The 22469-nt window shown below is 39.9% G+C and overlaps 1 protein-coding gene across 1 annotated transcript; it reads right to left on the bottom strand.

Annotated features, from left to right (window-relative positions):
- Positions 1-20434: 20434 nt before the first annotated feature.
- LOC145038888 (uncharacterized) lies at positions 20435-21896 on the bottom strand. Its single transcript, XM_078987107.1, has 4 exons — positions 21754-21896; positions 21464-21661; positions 21205-21355; positions 20435-21109 (listed from the first exon to the last, which is right to left on the bottom strand). The coding sequence occupies exons 1-4, from the start codon at positions 21805-21807 to the stop codon at positions 20598-20600; spliced, it is 915 nt and encodes a 304-aa protein (XP_078843233.1). The 5' UTR covers positions 21808-21896; the 3' UTR covers positions 20435-20597.
- Positions 21897-22469: the final 573 nt, after the last annotated feature.

Below are 22469 nucleotides of genomic sequence, written 5' to 3'. Positions count from 1 at the left end.
TTGCAACGTTACGTGATAAGCATGCTCAAGGAACATGGATCTATGGTTTGGAAGCGTTGCATGTCTCAGATTTGGTCTGTAGTGGGTCATAGGGACTCGACGAGTTCTATGAAGGTGGCCTTAGACTCGGCGTATAACACCTGTTTATTTATTAAATAAATAAATGAAATAATGAACGAATAGTAGCCCTAAAATAAATAATTATATATCAAAGGATGGAGCTAATTGTCATAAATTTAGAAGTTGAGGGCTAAAGGGTGAATTCTGGACCTTAATTGAAAAGAATTCGTCAAGAAAGGGGTGGTTTTGTAAATTATGTATTAATTTTGTAAAGATTTTAGAAGATATGAGCTGCTTAGTAACTATTGGGCTTCTTCTAAAAAGAATGTTAGGAGTCGGTGTCTAAAAGGTAAAATCTGGATCTACTTTGAAATAAATGAGAGTTGGAGGGACCTATCTTGCCATTATGGTAATATGTTTGTGTCCATCGGATATATATTGAATATGAAACCCTAACCCTAAGCAACTTATGTAACAGCCGACACCCACTCCCTTTCATCCTCCAGCCGACATCTCCTTCACCCTCGTCTCGTTGCCATGCGTCTTCCTCCTCGCCACCGCTGAAGCCAGTCGCCGGACTCCATCTCTTCTACATCGGAAAGTGAGTATGGTGGTTGGATGGTCTATTGCTGTTACGAACCACCAGACCTCAACCGTCGTTTCTATTGTTGCTGGAGGCGGAGGACGACGATGGAGCATCGTTCAGTCGGAAGCAGCGGGAGATAAGTCGTAGCCACCTATGCTGCCTCCTCCTCCTCATCTGTGAAGACAAAGTAGCGGGACCATCGGTGGAGCCGCAAGATCAGTCGACAATGAGGCTGGGAGCCGCTAATCGCCATTGTTATGTTGTTGTTGCCACCTTCGGAGGAGCTTGAGCATTGCTGTCATCGTTACGGAACCCCCCTCTGCTCGGTTCGTTGCTGCTGAACCGCTATCTCTATCCTGCCGGCATGAAACCATAGCTGCCGCCGCCATACGCCATTATCGAGTGGTTGGTTTCTCTTTTCGAGCAAAGGGAGTGATAGTCTGTGTGTTTTCGTTTATGGGTATGATTTGTTTGACCGGAAATCGCAAGAGCTGCTGCTGCTACCACTGTGAGGTGGTGGCTGCCGCCAAGGACCACCACATGTGTGTGTTGGTATTAGTGTAGTGTGTGTGTTTTTATTCTAGGAATTCATTGTAAAAGTTGTAAGAGCCAAGAATAATAAAAGAAATTGAAAACCACCACCTTAGGGTGGTGGCTGTCGCCTCCTGCCGCCACCGGCCGCCGCATCGGGTGGCGGTGTGCTTTGCCTGGTTGTGTTGACTAGTTTGGAGTGCTAAAAACCCTAATGGGCCCAAGGAAGCCCTAATGGGCCCAATGAAGCCTAATAGGCTTAATGAAAACCCTAATGGACTTAATGATATTCTAGTGGGCTTAATAGGCCCAATAAATCTCTAATTGATCTAAAAGTCCAACAAGCTAATAAATGGGCTAGTATTTGGGTTAGAAACCCTATTTAGGGTTTGGAAAACCCTAATGCCAATAAAACCCTAATTTTAGAATAAATTGGGACACATACACACACACACACCCGAGAATTATTAATAACTCGAAACATGAATAATAATCATAAGCAAGGTTTAGCTATGCGATATGGGACTTAATGAGTTAAGTCCTTAGAGGATAAAGTTCTTAATGGGTTAAGTAGGAAACTTAACCCTAATCGTCATTTTATGTGAAACCCTAATTTCTCTTGGGTTTATTGTTGGGCCTTGATGATTGGATTATTATTGGGCCATCCAAAGTGAAGCAATTGGACTAGAATAATTAATGGGCTTTGAGGTAAGGCCCATATGAGGAGTGTGCCCAATTTGGAAAATTAGCCATGTGTTGAGCTTTGATTCCTAATTGAATTTAGGCCTACGAATTGGACCTTAGGCTTGGATAAACCAAGATAGGGGTAAAGTAGTAATTACCCAAAGAATATACTTATGGTTATGTAGTGGGATCCAATTATTAATTAGGTGATGTTTGATAATTGACAGATCGAGAATCTGTCTTCCAGCAGTTGGAGTTTAGTCTGCAGGACTTCAGCAGTGTGGGATTGAGTCTGCGGGACTTCAATAGTGTCAGGTGAGTCTTCTCACTATACCTTACCTGGAATGGTAACTAGGTGTGACTGGAAGGTCTTATGTGTATGAATGAGTTATGAGACCTTATGTGATATGTGACCGGAAGGTCTTATATATTTGTATGAGCTATGTGACTTATGTGATATGTGATCGGAAGGTCTTATATATATATATATATATATATATATATATATATATATATATATATATATATATATATATATATATATATATTTGTATGAGCTATGTAACTTATGTGATATGTATATGTTGTATGATTTGGGACCGCAAGATCGACAGAGATATCGCTGCAAGGCAATCAGAGTTATAGCCGGAAGGCGATCAGAGTTGAGGCCGAAAGGCAAGCCACGGTAGGGCCGGAAGGTCTACCAGAGTTGTGGGACCGGAGGGTCCCGCTGAGACACATTGACCGGAAGGTCTTACAAAGCTATAGCCTCGAGTGGCTAATATGTTTATGTGGTATTTTGGGAAACTCACTAAGCATGCGTGCTTACCATGTTATGTGATATGTGTTTTAGGTACATTGTTTCAAAGGAAAGCAGACGACTTGGTCGCAACGCATCACACTATGTTTTCCGCACACGGGATCCTTGGGATTAGACTATGATACGATTTTATGATACTCTGTTTGATTAATGACACTTTAGTTTTTGACATGAGATATTATTATGAAACTTTTTTTTATATTAATCGCTTCTATAAAATAACTTAAATAAAAATGAAATTTTTGGCCTTGAATTTTGGGATGTTACACGGCGAGTTGGATGAACAACTCGGCGAGTCATATGAATGTTGCCTGGAACTCGACGAGTTGTTCTTGGACTCGGCGAGTCGGATCGCGAGTCAGTTCTATAGTCCCAAGTAGTGAGTTAAGGGTGACTCAGTGAGTGGGAAGAGGGACTTGGCGTGTAGGACCGAGTTAGTGGGAGAAGGACTCGGCGAGTCGGTGGCATGTCTCGGTGAGTCCAGTCAACTAGAAGTTGACCTTGACCAAGGAGTTGACCTTGGACCAGGGGTGGGTCAGTCATCTGACCTAAGGGTGTGTATGAGAGGCTAACCTATGTTTATGATTCATAGCCGGAGGAATTCCTACTCAGCAGTCAGGCGCTTAGCTAGCAAACTTCAGCAGCTACTTTCGAGGTGAGTTACCTTCCAGTAGCGGTGGGTCTAAGGCCACAATGTCGGGCTACCAGTAGGAGACGTATGATAGATGATTATCTTTGTGATATCATCTAGGTTTGCTACTACCTGATATGTTATATGCTAGCAGGATATGTTGTATGTGATAGTAGTAGAGTTCGGTTGTTAGGACCGAAGGGTAATCAGACACCCCAGGTACGTCTGACAGTATGTGATGATATGTTTGCATGCTAGCTTGTTATGTTATATGCGATAGAGGTAGTAGGAGGGGACCAGTCCCCAAGTTCGGCTGTTAGGACCGAAGGGTAGCTCAGGCACCCCAGATATGTCTGGTAATATGTTTATGTTATGTATATGTGATAGTAGTAGTAGGGGGCGAAATAGTCCCCGAGGTTCAGTTGTTAGGACCGAAGGGTAGTCAGCACCCCATAACGGCTTGACATGGGTAGTCAGCACCCCAGAATGGCTTGATACGGGTAGGTCGGCACCCCAGAATGGCCGTACCGGGTAGGTCGGGCACCCCAGAATTGCCTGGCAGTATGTATGCAATGTTTTTATGTGGTATGTGGTACAGTGGTGGGGGGGGGGGGGGGGGGAACTCACTAAGCTTTGTGCTTACAGTTTTCAGTTGTTGTTTCAGGTACCTCTTCTGTCAAGGGGAAGGAGCTGGCGCGGTAGCGGCACATCACACACGCTCTTTTGATTTCCACACCAACAGTCATCCTGGGATTTTGTATTCTGACATTTTCATGTTTTATGTTTTGGTTTACAGCCACGAGACATGTTTTATCAAATACTATGATCGTGTGATATTTTGTTACAAACGTTTTTTCAAATCGCTTAATTAAAAACGAAATTTTTGGCCCGTATTTTTGGGATGTTACAAGTTGGTATCAGAGCCCTGGTTTGAGGGATTCGGACACACCTTTGGGGGTGTCTGGACTCAAATCGAGGGATTAAAAGATTTTGAAAAAAAAGAAAATGTTTTTTAAGAGTTTTAAGAAGGAACAAAGTGTGTGATGTGCGTGACCGGCCGAGCTCAAGTAAGTACTCCCCAAAGTACCCATACAAGCTTATGTTATGTTTATCAGTTTCAGTAGAACAGTATGCTAGAATAGGACTAAGGATCTAGGAGTGATGCCTTATGTGCCTACTTTATGTGATTCAATGTATGAAATTGCATGCTAGAATTGAGTAGACAGCAGTAGGATAGCCTCTTAGGGTTATGCCTGATAGTATGAGTTTAGCACTGTATGCTAGTTCAGTTTCTCTCTAAGAGACCCTAGTTGCTTGAGATTGTTTCCTTTTGTCAGAATGCTGCTTGCTTTGTGCTTCGTGGGACTCTGGGCGATGGGAGTTAGCCAGTAGGTGAATACGTCACGTCACATGTGATCACGGTTGAATAATCTTAGAGTGCTGGATTTGGCCCTATTGCGTAATCTTGTTTGAGTCTAATCATTGTAGGGACGAGTCTGTTACTCGAAGGATTATCTGAGACTCATCACATGTGATGGTGTTCAGGTAATGGCTAAGTGGCATTACTCGGAGGCATTCAGCAGCTGAGGACCGGGTAGGGTGGAGTCAGAGATTTCCCTAGGGCAAGCCTAGGATGAGTATATCAGTGATCAACAGTAGTGAAAGGGAACTGGTGGAGTCGAGGTAGTCCTTGAAGAAGGTACGGATAGATGTGGAAGGTAGTATGGGCCCGCACTACTGGAAGCAGAGGATTCGTACCCGAACCAAGGAAGGACAAGATAAGACCAGGGAACTTGTAGTAGAGGTGATCCCTCAAGAGGTATCAATATCACTAACGGGTGTTATTTATGTATTGCAGAATGGTGGTACTATGTCCGAGGCCGATAGTTGGCAGTTCAAGAGAGGGATCGGATTCGAGATCAGGTTCCGAGCCAGTAGATGAGAGACTAAGTGAGTTCATCGCGTCAGAGATCACCAGAGGCATACTTGAGTCGACCCCCATCATCTTCGGGTCGATCAAGGAGGGGATAGTTGAGTTGATAGAGGATCGCCTTAGGGCGTTCAGGGAGACATGGCATCTAGCCAATCGGGATCTCGCACACTATCCTTTAAGGACTTCAGGGGCAGTGGTGCGCCAGATTTTCATGGGGCAAAGGACCCCATAGCTTCTAGGCCATGGATTTCAAACATTGAGTCTGCACAGTTGACTAGCTTCTGCCCTGAGGGGTCGAATGTGAGGTTTGTAGAAGAGTGTTTACGAGATCGAGCTAGGGATTGGTGGGAGTCCGTTGGTGACTCGTTGGGAGCCTCGGCTGTCGAGGCTATGACCTGGTCGGACTTTGTGACCAGGTTCAGGGCAGAGTTTGCACCAGCTGTCGAGCTTCAACAACTTGCCAGGGAGTTTTTAGATATGAGGCAGACGATGGAGACTGTGGTGGAGATCACGGCCAAGTTCTAGGAGAGGGAGTTGTTGGTGCCCCAATACGCGGGTGATGAGGATATGAGGAGGACCCGCTATCATGACATGCTACAAGCTGATATTCAGGAGCATGTTAGTTTTTCAGCTTGCCCTACCCTGGACTCTATGATTTCCAGGGCGAGGGAGAGAGAGATAGATCTGGAGCACATACGAAAGAGGAAGATAGAGGAGGGACAAACAGGAGGGGCTTCGGGGAAGAAGCCCAAGGGACCAGATGGTAGGCCGAAAGGCCAGTCAGGATCAAGCCGCTGCAGGAAATGCGGCGGGCCTCATGAGGGGGCATGTAGACTGGGATCGTCGGGCTACTATAAGTGCGGAAAGATGGTGCATTTCAACAGGGATTGTACCGCCCCTGCACCTGTAATACAGATGTCTGAGTTTCTGTGTTTTCACTGTAACCAGAGGGGCCACAAGAAGGCCAATTGCCCTTAGTTGACAGCAACCGCGCCAGTGAAGGCGCCAGCTCCAACGACCCTGCGGATCACTGATGGCCGTCAGGGCAAGGCAGAGGCTCCAATGGTGAGGAGCCGGGCATTTCATCTGACTACCGAGGAGGCACGCACCGCACCCGATGTGGCGACGGGTATGATTCTTTCCCTCTATTTCATTTTCATGATGTTATGTTATTGATATGTGCTCTGTGTATATACCTTAGGATCGTTCCATGTGAACGGTATCCCTGTTTAGGTGTTGTTTGACTCGGGTGCCACCTGATCGTTTGTTTATCTTGTGCTTAGCAAGAAGTTTACTAAGTCTCCAGGCATGTTGGATTGCCCTTTAGAGGTAGAGATCGTCGATGATCGATCGGTGCGGGGATCAGCGGTGTTTAGAGATTGCATTCTGAGGTTATTTGAGGAGCTACTTGGTGGATTTGGTTCCTATTCCGTTGTGTGGGAACAGGGTGATTATAGGCATGGATTGGTTTAGCCCTAATAGGGCGGTGATAGATTATGCACAACAGCTAGTGCGAATCAGGACCCCAAGTGGGGGAGAGTTGGTGATCCACGACGAGAGGCCACAACGTGGACCCACAGTATGTTCAGCAGTGAGAGCTAGGCACTACCTTCAGCAGGGTTGCGCGGGATATGTGGCGTATGTTGTGGATACCTGGGAGGCAGGTAAGGCGACGGTGAATGAGGTTCCAGTGGTGCGATACTATGCTGATGTGTTCCCGGAGGAGCTTCCTGGAATACCTCCGGAGTGATAGGTAGAGTTCAGGATCGACCTAGTTCCAGGTGCGGCTCTGATAGCCAAGGCACCATATCGGTTGGTTCCTCCTGAAATGCAGGAGTTGTTTACACAACTACAGGAGCTGTTAGACAAGGGATTTATTAGACCGAGCAGTTCACCCTGGGGAGCCCCGATCCTGTTTTTGAAAAAGAAGGACGGGTTGCATCGGATGTGTATAGATTACTGGGAGCTGAACAAGGTAACAGTGAAGAACCGTTGCCCGCTCCCGAGGATTGACGACCTCTTTGATCAGTTGCAGGGAGCATCTTGGTTCTCCAAGATCGATTTGCGTTCAGGTTATCATCAGATGAGGGTCAGAGAGAAGGATATGCAGAAGACCGCGTTTCGGATGCGTTATGGCCATTATGAGTTCGTGGTGATGCCGTTCGAGGTCACCAATGCTCCTACCGCATTCATAGACCTCATGAACCGCGTATGCAGACCGATGTTGGATCGATCTGTGATAGTTTTCATTGATGATATCTTGGTTTATTCCAAGATGCAGGAGGAGCAAGAGGAGCATCTGAGAGAGGTTTTGGAGACCCTGAGGAGGTGGAGCTTGTAAGCTAAGTTCTCCAAGTGCGAGTTCTGGTTGCGTGAGGTGCAATTCCTTGGGCACCTTGTCAACCAGGATGGTATACTGGTCGACCCGAACAAGATAGAGGCCGTGATGATATGGGAGGTTCCGAAGTCTCCGTCCGAGATTCGGAGTTTCCTAGGATTAGTGGGCTACTATAGTGTCCAAGTTTTGACTGTAGTGTCCAACCTTTAAATACTTCTGTTCTGTTCTTTTTGCGATACTTGTTTTAGTATGTATATATGTATAAGCATGTATGTATACTTTTATAAAATATTGTTATATTTTTAAATATTCTTTTAGTCAGAGCACTTCGGCCCCATTGTATTTATATTTGTATATCTTTTATAGGTTGATATACTTAGTTCACTAAAAAGAATGCTCTGATACCAATCTGTCACACCCCCAAACCGGAACGGAGGAAACGTTCAGGGGCGGAGGATGTGATGTATAGTATCACAACACATGCATCATAGTAATCAAAGTAACAAACAACCATTGAATTAATATTAAATTGTTTACAAAGTATGCGATTCACAAAAGATTGAGTCCAAAAGTAAATAATAAAACAAGACATGAAGCTACTATACTCCATCTTCTGAAATCCCAAAGCGCGTACCTGTCTACTAGTTTCCTGAGAATACAAGTTATTTTGAAAGAGTAGATCAAAATTTAAGCTGGTGAGTTCATAAATATTTAAGTGATGAAAAGTAAGTGCAAGTTCTTTTTAGAAAAGTTCGCATGTTCCTCCTGAAAATCCTATATTTTCTGATGTGATGAATGATAAGTAAAATGACTCTACAATCCATTCTATGAGTACTAAATGGATACAAGTTATATACAATTTAGAGTAAACAGACAATCAATTGTGTGAATCTGCCCTAAGCCCACAACCAAAGAAGGAACAGGGAATAAGGCGGAAGTCACACATCCCATTGTTTGTTAGATCATCACTGTTATATAACCCTGGCGTATTCATTTGGTACTCACTGAGGTAACTGTAATAGTTCTTTATATTTGAAGAAAACATTCTTTAAGAAAATCATATATTTCCTTTAGTAAGATGGTAACCACAATAGTTCCTTCTATAATCACTTAGTTTATACTAGCTATATATAATCTAATATCGGACGGACAGTTAAATGGCTGAATCTGCCCTAAGCCCACAACCAAAAAAGGAACATGAAGTAAGGTGGAAAGCACACATCCAACTGCCTATCGGATATTAATTATATATGACCCTGATGTATAAACTAAGGTATTATAGAATTAACCACTAAAGGTCCTTTAAGATATACTGGTTTAATAAAATGAATTAAACCTTTTACTGGTAAGTTTCTAGTTTCTACTACTTGGTGTTTTATCCGAAAAGTATGTTTTTGTACTAGAAAATTGTATACTGAATTTGTATGCTATGACCTGACCCATACCTGTTACTACTTATGATTACTTGGTGTATACAGGATATATATATATATATATATATATATATATATATATATATATATATATATATATATATATATATAGCTAAGATCGAATAGATAGTAGACTGTGTGAATCTGCTCTAAGCCCACAACCAAACAAGGAACACGAAATGAAGCGGAGAGCACATATCCTACTGTCTGTCGGACCCGATTAATATATATCACTTATGTAACTACCGAGGAATCATAAAGTTAGCATTATAGGTCCTCTTTTAACTGAATGTACTAGGACTCGACTGTTTTGTTTGTTTTTTGTATTAATGTAAGTTTTCCCAAGCTTAAGACTCTCTTTACTAAAAATATAGTTTGCACTACCTTTTAAGTGAGAATATCACTATAAGAATGTAATGGGAAAATGCAAGTGTGCAGTAATATTTGTATAAAATAACTATTGAATCACTAACTAACTTAAATCCAATTAGTTAAATTAAGGTAAAATGTGATAAGGTTGTAACCATGCTGATTGACTGCTGTAAACATGACGATCATTCAGCGTCGAAACGATGCGACATTTTGTCAACCTTTAGCCTTGCCGGCTGGGATTGTAGCTAACAGTCAGGGTGTTGGAGTGTCTGTCCCATATAGATCTGTACACATAATGCCCGTTCTCCCTCCAGGAGACTTTAGTTACAAAACGTGTCACAACAAGTGTATTGTTGTGCCATGAAGTAGTATCTCATATTATTGTTGTTCTAGTTAAAACGTATATGTTCCTTTTGTAAATGTATATGTTCCATTTTGTTCTTGTTATAGTATGTTCTAAACCCCTAAAATATACCCTTTATAGTTTACTAATATGTTTGTTTTGAACTATCACTGATTTGTAGAAAAGACTTGATTATCTATTGAGTTATGCATGTACTTTGAAAACAGAGTTTTATAAACAATAAACTAACATTTTTATAAAAGAGTTGTTGAATTGATTTAATTACTTACAAAAGCATAAGAAATCTCTTTAATGTGATGATTATCACGGGTAATATTAACACAATTATGATTGTGTTCAACTTGTTGTTGGATATAGTGTCTAAGTACATAACTATGTTTGATATGTACTTGACCCGACCCGACATGGTCCATTTGGGTTGCACTTCACCCGAACAATTTATGGATAATCTTTTGAGAATAGTACAAGTTATGATTTATTAATATATTATAAGTTCTAATATATTAATATAAGATCATATTATTTAATTAGTATTGATCTATAATTAATCTAGGATTAATTTAGAGATCAAAGATATTACTAATTAAATATGGGCTTCTATATTTATATAGTGTGGTCTAATGCTTATTTCGAATGGGCTAGGCTTGCATGGAAAAGTCCATGGATACTCCATGGAGCTTTAACCCATGGATCTCATGGAAATGAAGAGACATGGGTATTAGGGTTTACATGGATGTAACCCTAATCCACCACACTATATAAAGGAGGCTTTGGTTCTTGAAATCAACACTAGTTGACACTTGTTGACTGTGAGTAAAGCAAGAGGGCCGATTTCAAGATAGTAGTGACTATTCTATCAAAGTTCCAAGTTTGTGGTGATTTGTGATTTCCATTTGAGGCATTCAAACTATTGGTGCTAGGCTCTAAAACTCCAAGCAATCAACTACTACTATAAGGTAAGTATTTCTACTAGCTTTATTTGATTCATGTTCCCCATGCCATGCTAGTTAGGATATGAACTTTGGAAAATAATTATTTGCATGTATCTTGGAAAAACATAGATCAAAGGTTTATTAGGGTTGCATGTACACTTAGGAAGTGTTAGAATGCTCAAAACCCATCAGTGGTATCAGAGCCAGGTTTGTTTGTTTGATACTTGATGCAATATATTGGAAAAAGTCAAAAAACTTGCTGTTTGCCTGATGAACTCGTCGAGTCCATGGGGGGATTCGCCGAGTTCATGTGTATCTTCAACCTACTCGGCGAGTAGGTTCATGCACTCGGCGAGTAAGAGCGACAGAGTGCAGATTTTCGACTTTTGCTGCTGGAAATGGACTAGAAACATTACCCTAAACTGTTTTGGTCTTATAAAACTTGTTTTAGATGGTGTAATGTTTGTTCTAATCCATTTACAATGGCTAATATCAATTTTTCATGATTATATGTGTTCATATGGTCTTTAAACTTTGATATGGATATTCATGTTCTTGATCTTATAAAGTTAGATGATCATAGGAATTACTTGTAACCTACTTGGTAGTTTAATTCTTGATCATAATGGGTTTTAATGGAGTCCATAACTTGTCCTCAAGTTATGGAAAACCAAGAGTCACACTTGAATTAAAACCATTAAAAGAACACAAGAGTTAGAAAAATGAAGAGTCTTCATTTTATTACTCTATTTAACTCATAAGTTACAAGAAATGAAAAGTTTTGAAAGTTTACAAAACTTGCCCTCAAGTTTTGGAACAAGTAAAGTCATATTAACAACTTTAGTTCCAACCCTTAGAATTTTAAAAGTTCAAATTCAACCCTTATACTTATAATATTATAAGTTAATATATATATATATATATATATATATATATATATATATATATATATATATATATATATATATATATATATATATATATAAGATCAAAGTCGTCTTACCGCTAGTACGTCTCATTCACGAAACCGGTCTATAAGGTGGGTATAAGGTTGTTGCCTATAAAATGGCAACTTAATGGGTGTCCGCTCTCACCCATCGCTTGCTTGACAGGTGGAGGGTCTTTAGCCGAACGGGTAAGACAAGGACTTATAAATTCTCATTAAAAGTATGATGAATATTATAAAGTAACTAAACGTTTTATTAAATTCCCAATCTTAGTTACTTTAGGAAAAATGTGAATAAGGTGCTAATCCATGAAATTACACTTTACACTTTGTCTAAGTCGTTAGTGGAGCGTGTGTGGTTAACCGGCACACTAACTTGGACTTAACAAGGTAGGTAAAGGGTGACTTAATATTTATCATAGTATCGATGGAGCGTGTGTGGTTAACCGACACATTGATTGAGGGGTAATTTATTAAGGGTACCAAGTAATTTGCATGGTTACTTCACACCTCGTTTTGTGATCATCGGCATCCCAGTCACAAAACATGGAGGGCACACTCGAGATTGAAACATGCCTTTGAAGAGTCCATTGAATCTCAAAAGAATCTAGGAGTTTCTAAGAACCAAATTAAATACTTTTAATATTTCGGCCTTGGTGGAAATTGGTGAATCGTCATTCACCTACCTTTCAAATATGTTATTACTTAGATTACGGCATACATCTTCTAAGTATAATATATTGTGATTGGGTCCTAGCCTTAATACTACATTTTGGTGTTTTATTAAGGACTATCTATATATCTAAACTAATCCTTCTTTCTTCTCTGATCAAATGTCTGCAAACAACATTGCTTCTGGCTCTAATCCTAGTGGCTTCTTTTCTCTTATGAACTTGTGTAGGAAAGTCACTTTTGATGGATCCAACTTTAATGAATGGATCAGAAACATCAGGATGATTACTCGCTACGAGGACAAGGAATATGTCCTTGATAAGGAGCTTAAGGAGATTGATGAGACAGTTGCAACTCCTCAAGAGATCACTGAGTTTAGGGCACATGAAAGGGATGCCACGAAAGTGGCATGCATCATGATGGCCACTATGACCGCGGATCTCCAAAAATCCTATGAAGATTTCTACCCCTATGAGACGCACCAAGACTTAATGGAAAGATATCATCAAAGTGCTCGTCAAGAGAGGTATGAAATCATCTCCTCCATGATAACAACTCGCATGAAGGATGGCGAACCCATCACGGGCCACATGCAGAAAATGCAAAGATTTGTGGACCGTTTGCTGAAGCTAAATGTGAACTTCCCTGAGGAGCTAGCAATAGATATCATTTTGCACTCCTTACCTTCATGTTATGAGCAATTCCGCATGACATACCACATGAACAAGGAAGAGGTCACACTCAGCAAACTTCAAGGACTCTTAAAGACCGCGGAAAGTGGTCTTAAGGGTAAGGCGATTGTTACTCCTACTCCTACCAACACCGCCCCTGTCTTGGCAATCGGGAAAGGAAGAGGGAAGAAGAGAGAGAGAGAGAGAGAGAGAGAGAGAGAGAGAGAGAGTTCTTTGAAGGGTACCAAGGTTAGGACCCTTGATGGCTCTTCTTCAAGTGGAACCAAGAAAGGTTTCATCACTCCTTCTTCTGACCCAAAAGAGGCTGAATGCTTCTATTGCCATGAAAAGGAACATTGGAAGCGGAACTGCCCAAAGTACCAACAAGATGTGAAGGATGGGAAAGTTAAACCCAACCATGCAGGTATTTACACTATCATTTCTAATAACTCACCCAATTTTAACTCTTGGGTCCTTGATACCGGTTGTGGTATTCATATTTGTTGTGACTTGCAGGGACTAAGAATAAGTGAGAATGTGGAGCAAGGAAGGATAAACTTAATCATGGGGAATAGGAAAGTTACACCTGTCACCAAGATTGGAGTTTATACTTTGTCGCTGAGTAGTGGGTTAAATTTAGATTTTAATAAATGTTGTTATTCGCTAGAAATGGCAAGAAATATTTTTTTTTTCATGCATTGTATCAACAAGGGTTTACCTTTTCATTTGATAATGAAGTTGGTTCGATTAATGCCTTCTTTAATAATGTTCTTTATTTTAAAGCATTACCTTGTGATGGCGTGTATGAAACAGTATCTGTGGTTGATTACTTAGGAAATAATGTATTGTGTATTGATTTTGTTAATAATAATAACTTGGATAAAGCATCATTATGGCATTATCGTCTTGGACATATAAGCAAGAAACGCATAGGCCAACTCCAAAAGGATGGAGTTTTGGAGTCGTTTGACCTAAATTCAGATGATAGTTGCGAATCATGCTTACTTGGAAAAATGACAAAGTCACCCTTCATAGTTTCTTGTGAGAGGGTGAAGGTTTGTTGGACCTTGTACACACGGATGTGTGTGGACCATTCAAACATGCCACAAAGGATGCTAATCGTTATTATTTGACTTTTACTGATGATTACAGTAGCTATGGATATGTCTACTTAATCAAGCATAAGTTAGAGAATTTCGAAAGGTTTAAGGAATTTAAACAGGAAGTCGAGAATCAATTGGGCAAGAACATTAAGATGCATCGATCCGATCGAGGTGGTGAGTATCTTAGTTCAGAGTTCCTCGACTATCTTAGGGAATGTGGGATTGTCTCACAATTGAGACCTCCCAGGACACCACCGTTGAATGGTGTAGCTGAGAGGCATAATCGAACCTTGTTGGATATGGTTCGTTCCATGATGAGTCGAGCTTCGCTACCAATCTCATTTTGGGGGTATGCCTTAGAGACTGCCGCCCATATTCTTAATCTAGTCCCTACAAAGAAAGTTTCCAAAACTCCTCACGAGATGTGGACTGGTAAAGTACCTAAACTAGACCACATCAATATCTGGGGTTGCGAGGCTTTTGTGAGATGCGAGACTCATGACAAGCTAGAACCCCGAAGCGAGAGGTGTATTTTCATCGGGTATCCACAAAGATCCTTTGGTTACCTCTTCTACAGACCTAGTGATAATGTGGTCTTTGTACCAAGAAGAGGAGTCTTTCGAGAGAGAGAGTTTATAAGCCAAGTAGACAGTGGGAGGAAAATTGATCTTGAAGAAATTCAAGAGTCAAGTGGTGAAGGAACTTCAAACGCTAGCCCTCAACTTGAGGAGGAAACTCCTGTTGAGCCAATTGACGAATTTGTACCTCTGAGGCATTCCATGAGAGTTAGGAATGCACCTGAGCATTACTATGGTTTCCATATTACTGTAGAAGGTGAGACACTTATTAGTGATGAGACACTAGTAGGCCTGGATGAGCCTAACAGCTACACGGAAGCCATGGCAGGCCTTGAGGCTGCTAAATGGAAAGAGGCTATGGATAGCGAGATATAATCCATGTATGACAATCAAGTTTGGAACTTGGTTGACCATGTACCTGATCGTAAGGTAGTTGGGTGAAAATGGATCTTCAAGAAGAAGACCGACATGGATGGTAATGTACACACTTATAAGGCACGACTGGTTGCAAAGGGTTATTCTCAAACTCCGGGAGTTGATTCTGATGAAACCTTTTCACCAGTGGCCAAGATAAAGTCTATTAGGGTTCTGTTAGCCATTGCTGCATTTCATGACTATGAAATTTGGCAAATGGATGTCAAAACCGCTTTCCTTAATGGAAAGTTGGCTGAAGATGTTTACATGGTTCAGCCAGAGGGTTTTGTCAGTTTAGAGTACCCTAATAGAGTGTGTAAACTCGAGAAATCCATTTACGGATTGAAACAGGCACCTCGCAGATGGAATCTTTGCTTTGATGAGAATGTCCAAGAATTTGGCTTTTCAAGGAGTGAAGATGAATCTTGTGTCTATATCAAAGATAGTGGGAGCATAGTCAGCTTTTTGGTACTGTATGTGGATGACATACTACTCATAGGAAATTGCATCCCAAACCTGCAGGAAGTAAAGTCCTGGCTTGGGAAGTGTTTTGCTATGAAGGACCTTGGTGAAGCTGCCTATATCCTAGGGATAAGGATTTTGAGAAACAGGAGTAAAATACTAATTGGACTTAGTCAAAGCACCTATATGGACAAAGTGTTGAAAAGATTCAACATGCATAACTCCAAGAAAGTTGAGTTACCCATTCAGAGTAATGCCAGATTAAGTAAGACACAAAGCCCTAGTATTGAGGCTGAGATAGCAGAAATGAGTCGACTACCTTATGCTTCAGTTGTAGGATCGATCATGTATGCTATGACGTATACTCGACCTGATGTAGCTTTTGCTTTAAGCATGGTGAGTAGGTATCAGGGGAACCCTGGCAAGGCACACTGGACTGTGGTAAAGAATATCCTCAAGTACCTGCGAAGGACTAAGGACTAGGTCCTTAACCTTGGTGGGAGTGATGACTTGAGAGTTGTAGGGTATAGTGATGTTAGCTTCCAGACTGATAGGGATAATTTCCGCTCTCAGTCGGGCTGGGTCTTTACCTTAAACGGAGGAGCAATCACTTGGAAGAGTTCCAAGCAGGAGACAGTGGCTGATTCCACTTGTGAATTAGAGTATATAGCAGCAAGCGAGGCAGCAAAGGAGGCTATATGGCTAAAGAACTTCATCGGAGACCTTGGAGTTGTACCAGCTATAAAGGAGCCAATGGAGATTTTCTGTGACAGCAATAGTGCGGTTGCCTTAGCCAAGGAACCAAGAGATCATGGGAGATCCAAACACATTAACAGAAAATATCACTTCATCAGACATCGAATAGAAGAAGGAATCCTTGTGGCAAAGAGGGTATCATCATATGAGAACCCAGCAGATCCCCTCACGAAGGGACTGAGTAGGGTTAAGCATCTCCAACATGCTCAGAGCATAGGGCTGAAGGATGATATAAGTTTTAGTACTTAGATAAATTATGAAATTTGTAAAGTGTAATTGACATTAGATGATGAATAAAAGGTGTTTTATTTATGAGTAAAGTGTTGCTATCTCTTGTCGATCATTTACTATATTTCTTTTTGCATGTTTTGACTTCCAGAATAATTATGTTTGGTATATCATATTATTCAAACCTCCACAGTCGGTCATATGTCAGAAGTAGGTATGAATCAAGACTGTCATGATTGGTTGAAGAGGTCTAAGGTGTTGGACATGGCTACAACAATCATGAGTGCTCATAAGTTCTGAGCATTGGACTCAACCCACGCTCACTGGAATCACTTCATGGAATTTTATCTCGAGTGATCGTGAGATGGTAATATCATATAAGTCTTCAAACCTAGAGATATGATTTGTTACTTACGAGTTGGTTATGCATTGATTGTACGAAAATGCATTAGTAACTCGATGTTATAAAACATGCTTTTGTGTGTAGTTCAATGAGTGGTAGAACAAGCATATGAGTCGAAGTTTATCTGTTCCTTCTTGGATTAGAAGCTGATATCTGGGCCCCTCGATGATTTTGTTTTGACCTATGTACCGGGCCCGGTCAGAACTAAATTGATGTGTTCAGTTAAGTTCTATGTCAAACAAATTGGAAATCGGGAAACAAATGTTGGACAATAAGTAAGACCATGTTCCATGTATTTGTCCGGCTGATATCTTGAATAGAGGATTATATGATCACTTATCTAAAATGGCGCATTCTAGTTCAACAGAGTTTAAAGAGCTACGATTACTGATCGGCTCCTGAAGTCATACTTGCAACTATAGTTATTAGACTTATCCAAGTGGGAGACTGTTGGATATAGTGTCTAAGTCCATAACTATATTTGGTATGTACTTGACCCGACCCGGCATGGTCCATTTGGGTTGCACTTCACCCAAACAATTTATGGATAATCTTTTGAGAATAGTACAAGTTATGATTTATTAATATATTATAAGTTCTAATATATTAATATAAGATCATATTATTTAATTAGTATTGATCTATAATTAATCTAGGATTAATTTAGAGATCAAAGATATTACTAATTAAATATGGGCTTCTATATTTATATAGTGTGGTCTAATGCTTATTTCGAATGGGCTAGGCTTGCATGGAAAAGTCCATGGATACTCCATGGAGCTTTAATCCATGGATCTCATGGAAATGAAGAGACATGGGTATTAGGGTTTACATGGATGTAACCCTAATCCACCACACTATATAAAGGAGGCTTTGGTTCTTGAAATCAACACTAGTTGACACTTGTTGAGGTGAGTAAAGCAAGAGGGCCAATTTCAAGATAGTAGTGATTATTCTCTTAAAGTTCCAAGTTTGTGGTGATTTGTGATTTCCATTTGAGGCATTCACACTATTTGTGCTAGGCTCTAAAACTCCAAGCATTCAACTACTACTACAAGGTAAGTATTTCTACTAGCTTTATTTGATTCATGTTCCCCATGCCATGCTAGTTAGGATATGAACCTTGGAAAATAATTATTTGCATGCATCTTAGACAAACATAGATCAAAGGTTTATTAGGGTTGCATGTACACTTAGGAAGTGTTAGAATGCTCAAAACCCATCACTTGTATCCTCCCCCCCTCAAAAGCATTTAAAAAGATTGATTATAGGGGTATGAACTCACCTTATGTGGGTGACTCAACTGAAGATTTGAGTAAGGATGAGAAGTTCGACGAATGAATTCCAGAGAAACAAACGAGTCCTAAATGACATATAATGGCATATCTAGGCATGTAATTAGTGTTTAAAACAACTAACATGCAAGGAAACAACCTTTGGGACTAGGAAACACTTGAAATGAAGTGTTACAATCACATGAGATTGATTTAAGTGAGTTCACGGCCACACCATGAAGGGTTCACGACCAAAGGGGTTCACAGCCTAAGATCCTTTGAAGGGTTTACGACCATAAACCATTCAAGATCTTGAAGATCTTGAAGATGGTGTTTAAGAGTGATGAATAAAGGATAGAGCAAAGACGTTGCTAAGCATGAACAAGTATAAATGTATTACTAACCTTTTTGGGGATGATATAAGAGTTCTTGGTGGATGATACTTGAGAGAGTTTGCGGCCAAGGGGGGAAAGAAATGAAGAAAAGTGAAGTGACCTTTTATATATATATATATATATATATATATATATATATATATATATATATATATATATATATATATATATATATATATATATATATATATAGGGGAAGAGATCACTGACCAGAAGAGAGTTCACGGTCGTGAACAGGGTTTGCGACCGTGAACCTCATATGTTGGGTTTGTTGGTTTGGTTGTAGCCTTCTGATATGGAGCTAACACTTCATAACACTCAATTCCAGTGTACTAGGCTTAGAACTCATTAGAATGACCCTTAACAAGGCTAGAAGGAAATATAATTTAGTATGACTTTTGGTTGATTGAATTGACTTTACAAGATAAAAAATTTCGGGTTGTCACAATATGTTATGTTTTCTCCTATGGATCTTATACCCATCTACTGTTATTGTTTGGGAGGTGACTCCTAGATTTGGGAATGGATTTTAAGCAACTCCAAAGACTAGCACCACCAATCAGATTCACAAAGCTTATGGAAGCTTTGGTCGTTTGCCTTCTGCTCATACATGGTAAGATAATCATGTTTCGTTGTCAAATTACCTTTTTGTCCCTGAGCTATGTCACACTACAAAAGAAGCATGCTACATTTTTCTATGTCATAAGAAACATGTACAAGTGTTTCAGAGGTATTTTGGTCTGAATGTTTCAAGCATCCTACTTTCATTTCATTCTATTACAACATTCTACTTTTAAATTCTTTCTACAAGTTGATAGATTTGCAAAACATGGTATGCGGTAATATGATAAAGAAATGAATGACATGATACCTAAAAAGTTATTTGTGATTTCTGAAAATTTAGCCTGATCGCAGATCTGAGTCATAGCCTTGACTCGTGTATCTGCAGGCACTGCCAAATCCTTCATGAACTGTGAAAAAGTTGGAGATTTCTAAGAGGCTGCAACAAGATCAAGAAGCTCTGCTTCAAATTTTTCCAATGTTTTGGCTGTTGCAGCTGCAATATATAATGCAGATGCATAGTTTACAGATCCCCCAAACATCGCCATTGGAACCTAAACCACATATATAAATTATATATTTACTTATTTACAATAAACAAAAAAACTATTTAAATAACACAATTACCTTAATGTCGTCGCTATGCTACAGTTCTTATCTATACCTACGACAAATCGTAGTTATACTCATCCCGACGACATTTGGATGACGACATTTCTTTGCCACATGTATTTAATAAAACTTTAATTGTTTTCAAAAATCATTCTCGGATCATATGCGGACAACTTGTTACCCCGACCAACGACTATTTCCACCTATCATGACTAGTCTGTGCCAACTACATGTTGTCGGTATCCTTGTCGGTATCCTCTATGGATATATCCAATGACATTGTCATTGGTACAGGTTCATAAAATGCCGTCGGCAAACATAGGGTTTTAGGTGTTGTAGTCATATGTTCTGGTATATGCCCATGCAAAAAAACCCATATCGGCTGTTAAAAGAAAAACATGCCATATTTGTGGTCTTCATTTGCAGAAGTTACATTGTAAAATTATGATTGTAGTGCTTCAGTGCACTAAATTGTTATACGTGAATCGATACTAAAGAAAGTATCTTTTACATCATGCACGTTTTGGATTTTATGCAAGCCGAATAAAACAGGATATATATGTTTCTGTTATGAATATCTTTAGATGAATTATGTGCAAGAATGTCTGATGATGAATACTGTCATCGTCATACATATACTTATATCAGTATATGCAAACCATCAACTCAACAACGTTACTTACTAACCATAACAACTGCATTTATACGAACTGGAAAACCTGAACTACTAACATAAACAAATATATACACATAATCACCACTAAGTAACTAACTAATAACTACTTCCAAATACTGACGCATCCTAGCTCACAGTTTAATTCACGAAGAGCATGCATATTCAAACCCAAATCCCTTTGAGAAGGGCATTTGTGGATGAAGTCTCTCCAAAAGTGTTAAGAAGGTCGGAGCAAGAAGCATCCTGTGTCTCTTCAACCTCGCTCTTCAACTCCAACCCAAGCTCTTCTTCAATGTCGTCGGATGCTGAGATCAGCAAAAACTCGCAACCTTCATAGTTTAAAAAGTCAGGAGGATCTGCAGCATGGTAGCGTAATTTCCCAAACTGTCCTTGCAGGTGGGCAGGGAACACCGCTCTTTTCTTCTTATTAAGTCCCCTAAACTGTCCTTTCTGGGTCGGATTCTTTATTTGTATAAGGAAAGATGCCTCTTTTTCGATGTTTAAAGCCTCTTGTGGTTCGTTTTTCTCTTCTTCCGATGGGAATTCTAGCTTGTAAATCAGATGGGTGTGCATCTTCTTCCCGCTGTGATGCCTTAGTATGCGGTATATGCCTTCCCCTACTGGTCTTGCTGCAGCTTTGTGCCTGTGTCCACTCTTCGCAGTATCATATTCCCCTGTACACCACAAGTTTATGTTTTTATTTTTAAAGTAAGCAGAAGATCATCCACATACATATTAACCAATGTAACATTGATCCAATTTAATTAACCTCCTTTCAGAGCATCCTTGACATCCTCAATCTTGGTGGTCACCAACTCTACGAAGCCCCAAAGCGGCCTGCTCTTCTTGGTTGGATCCGGGAGCTTCTTCTGGCCCATGACAATGAACCGGAGGAGTGAATTCTTCTCTATGTTTACCACCTAATAGATCAAATGCATGTTTGCTAATGTTAAGTTAAATTTAGTCAGGATGGTGTAATATCAACTTGAATTAAAGACAAAAATTCGTTTGGCAGCTAAAAAGCACACCTGGGAGCCATAGCCACCTTGAGTAGGCGGTGGGTCGTCTTCTTCTTCTTCTTCTTCTTCTTCTTTCTGCTTGATTTGAGTGGACGTCTCGCCGGACTCGGGCCTTAGAACTATGTACATCCGCTGCACATCATCGGAGCTATGTGCTTCTTCCTTATTTACTTTAGGCCTGTAAAAGAAATATATCTCCCCTCTTTCCTGGATGCAGTTGATCGATCGATTGATTAATTAAACACACGTATATACACAAAGAGAATCCCAGTTCCGGTATGTACCGGTGGCTAGTTTACCTGAATCTCTACCTCCGGTGGGCTTCTGGTGTTTACCTCTTCTCCTTGTCCCATTTCTACTCTCTTCCACAGGAGCTAGCGGTGATCAGTGTGCGAATGCAAGACTATTCCCAAATATCTATATTATAGCTTATATAAAATGGGATTACTTTCTTCTTTTAGCTACACGTATCACTCCTCCCACCACGTGTCCCTTTGGTTGTGCTACTTCGTTTTTTGTTATTTTATAGTTTGATGTTTATCATATATGATTTTCATAAAATCCAGTATCGTGGTAAAATTCAATAAGGTATTTGAGAGTCGTGTTTTTGTGATTTAAGTATAACTTCTTATAAAATATAACTTTTTTTTCCGCAAGCATATACACTCGTTAAATTACACTCCTAAATTACTATTTCCATACGAGGCGATGGAGTTTTATATATGTGTATAAAAGATGAAATAATTTAAAGGAAATTATGTTTAACCAGAAAATGCTCATCTCCACTTTGCTGGGACGTATACACGATTTTATTTACAAAATTACAATTGATTGTTTTTTAAAATAAAATAAAATAAAAAAATCCCTAGGACCATTTTCGTAATTCATTTTTTACGTATGGATAAAACACTCTTTAAAATTTGTCATCATAAGGGGGCATTTATATAATTTTTTAAAAATATACACCATGAAGTTATACAAAAGGACCTTATGTAAATTATAAGGACCGTTTTTG

Source organism: Lactuca saligna, chromosome 4 (genome assembly GCF_052625555.1).
Source record: "Lactuca saligna cultivar CGN05327 chromosome 4, ASM5262555v1, whole genome shotgun sequence".
NCBI lineage: Eukaryota > Viridiplantae > Streptophyta > Magnoliopsida > Asterales > Asteraceae > Lactuca > Lactuca saligna.
Note: the sequence above shows the minus strand (reverse complement) of the source record. Positions and strands in the feature narration are given on the sequence as shown.

What these genes read in the sequence shown, in the direction of transcription:
- LOC145038888 (XM_078987107.1), bottom strand. Translation starts at nt 21,807, where the DNA reads ATGGGACAAGGAGAAGAGGTAAACACCAGAAGCCCACCGGAGGTAGAG. An exon ending in CACCGGAGGTAGAGATTCAG is followed by an intron (nt 21,662 to 21,753) that starts GTAAACTAGCCA and finishes AACTGCATCCAG; the next exon opens with GAAAGAGGGGAGATATATTT. An exon ending in AAGGTGGCTATGGCTCCCAG is followed by an intron (nt 21,356 to 21,463) that starts GTGTGCTTTTTA and finishes TTGATCTATTAG; the next exon opens with GTGGTAAACATAGAGAAGAA.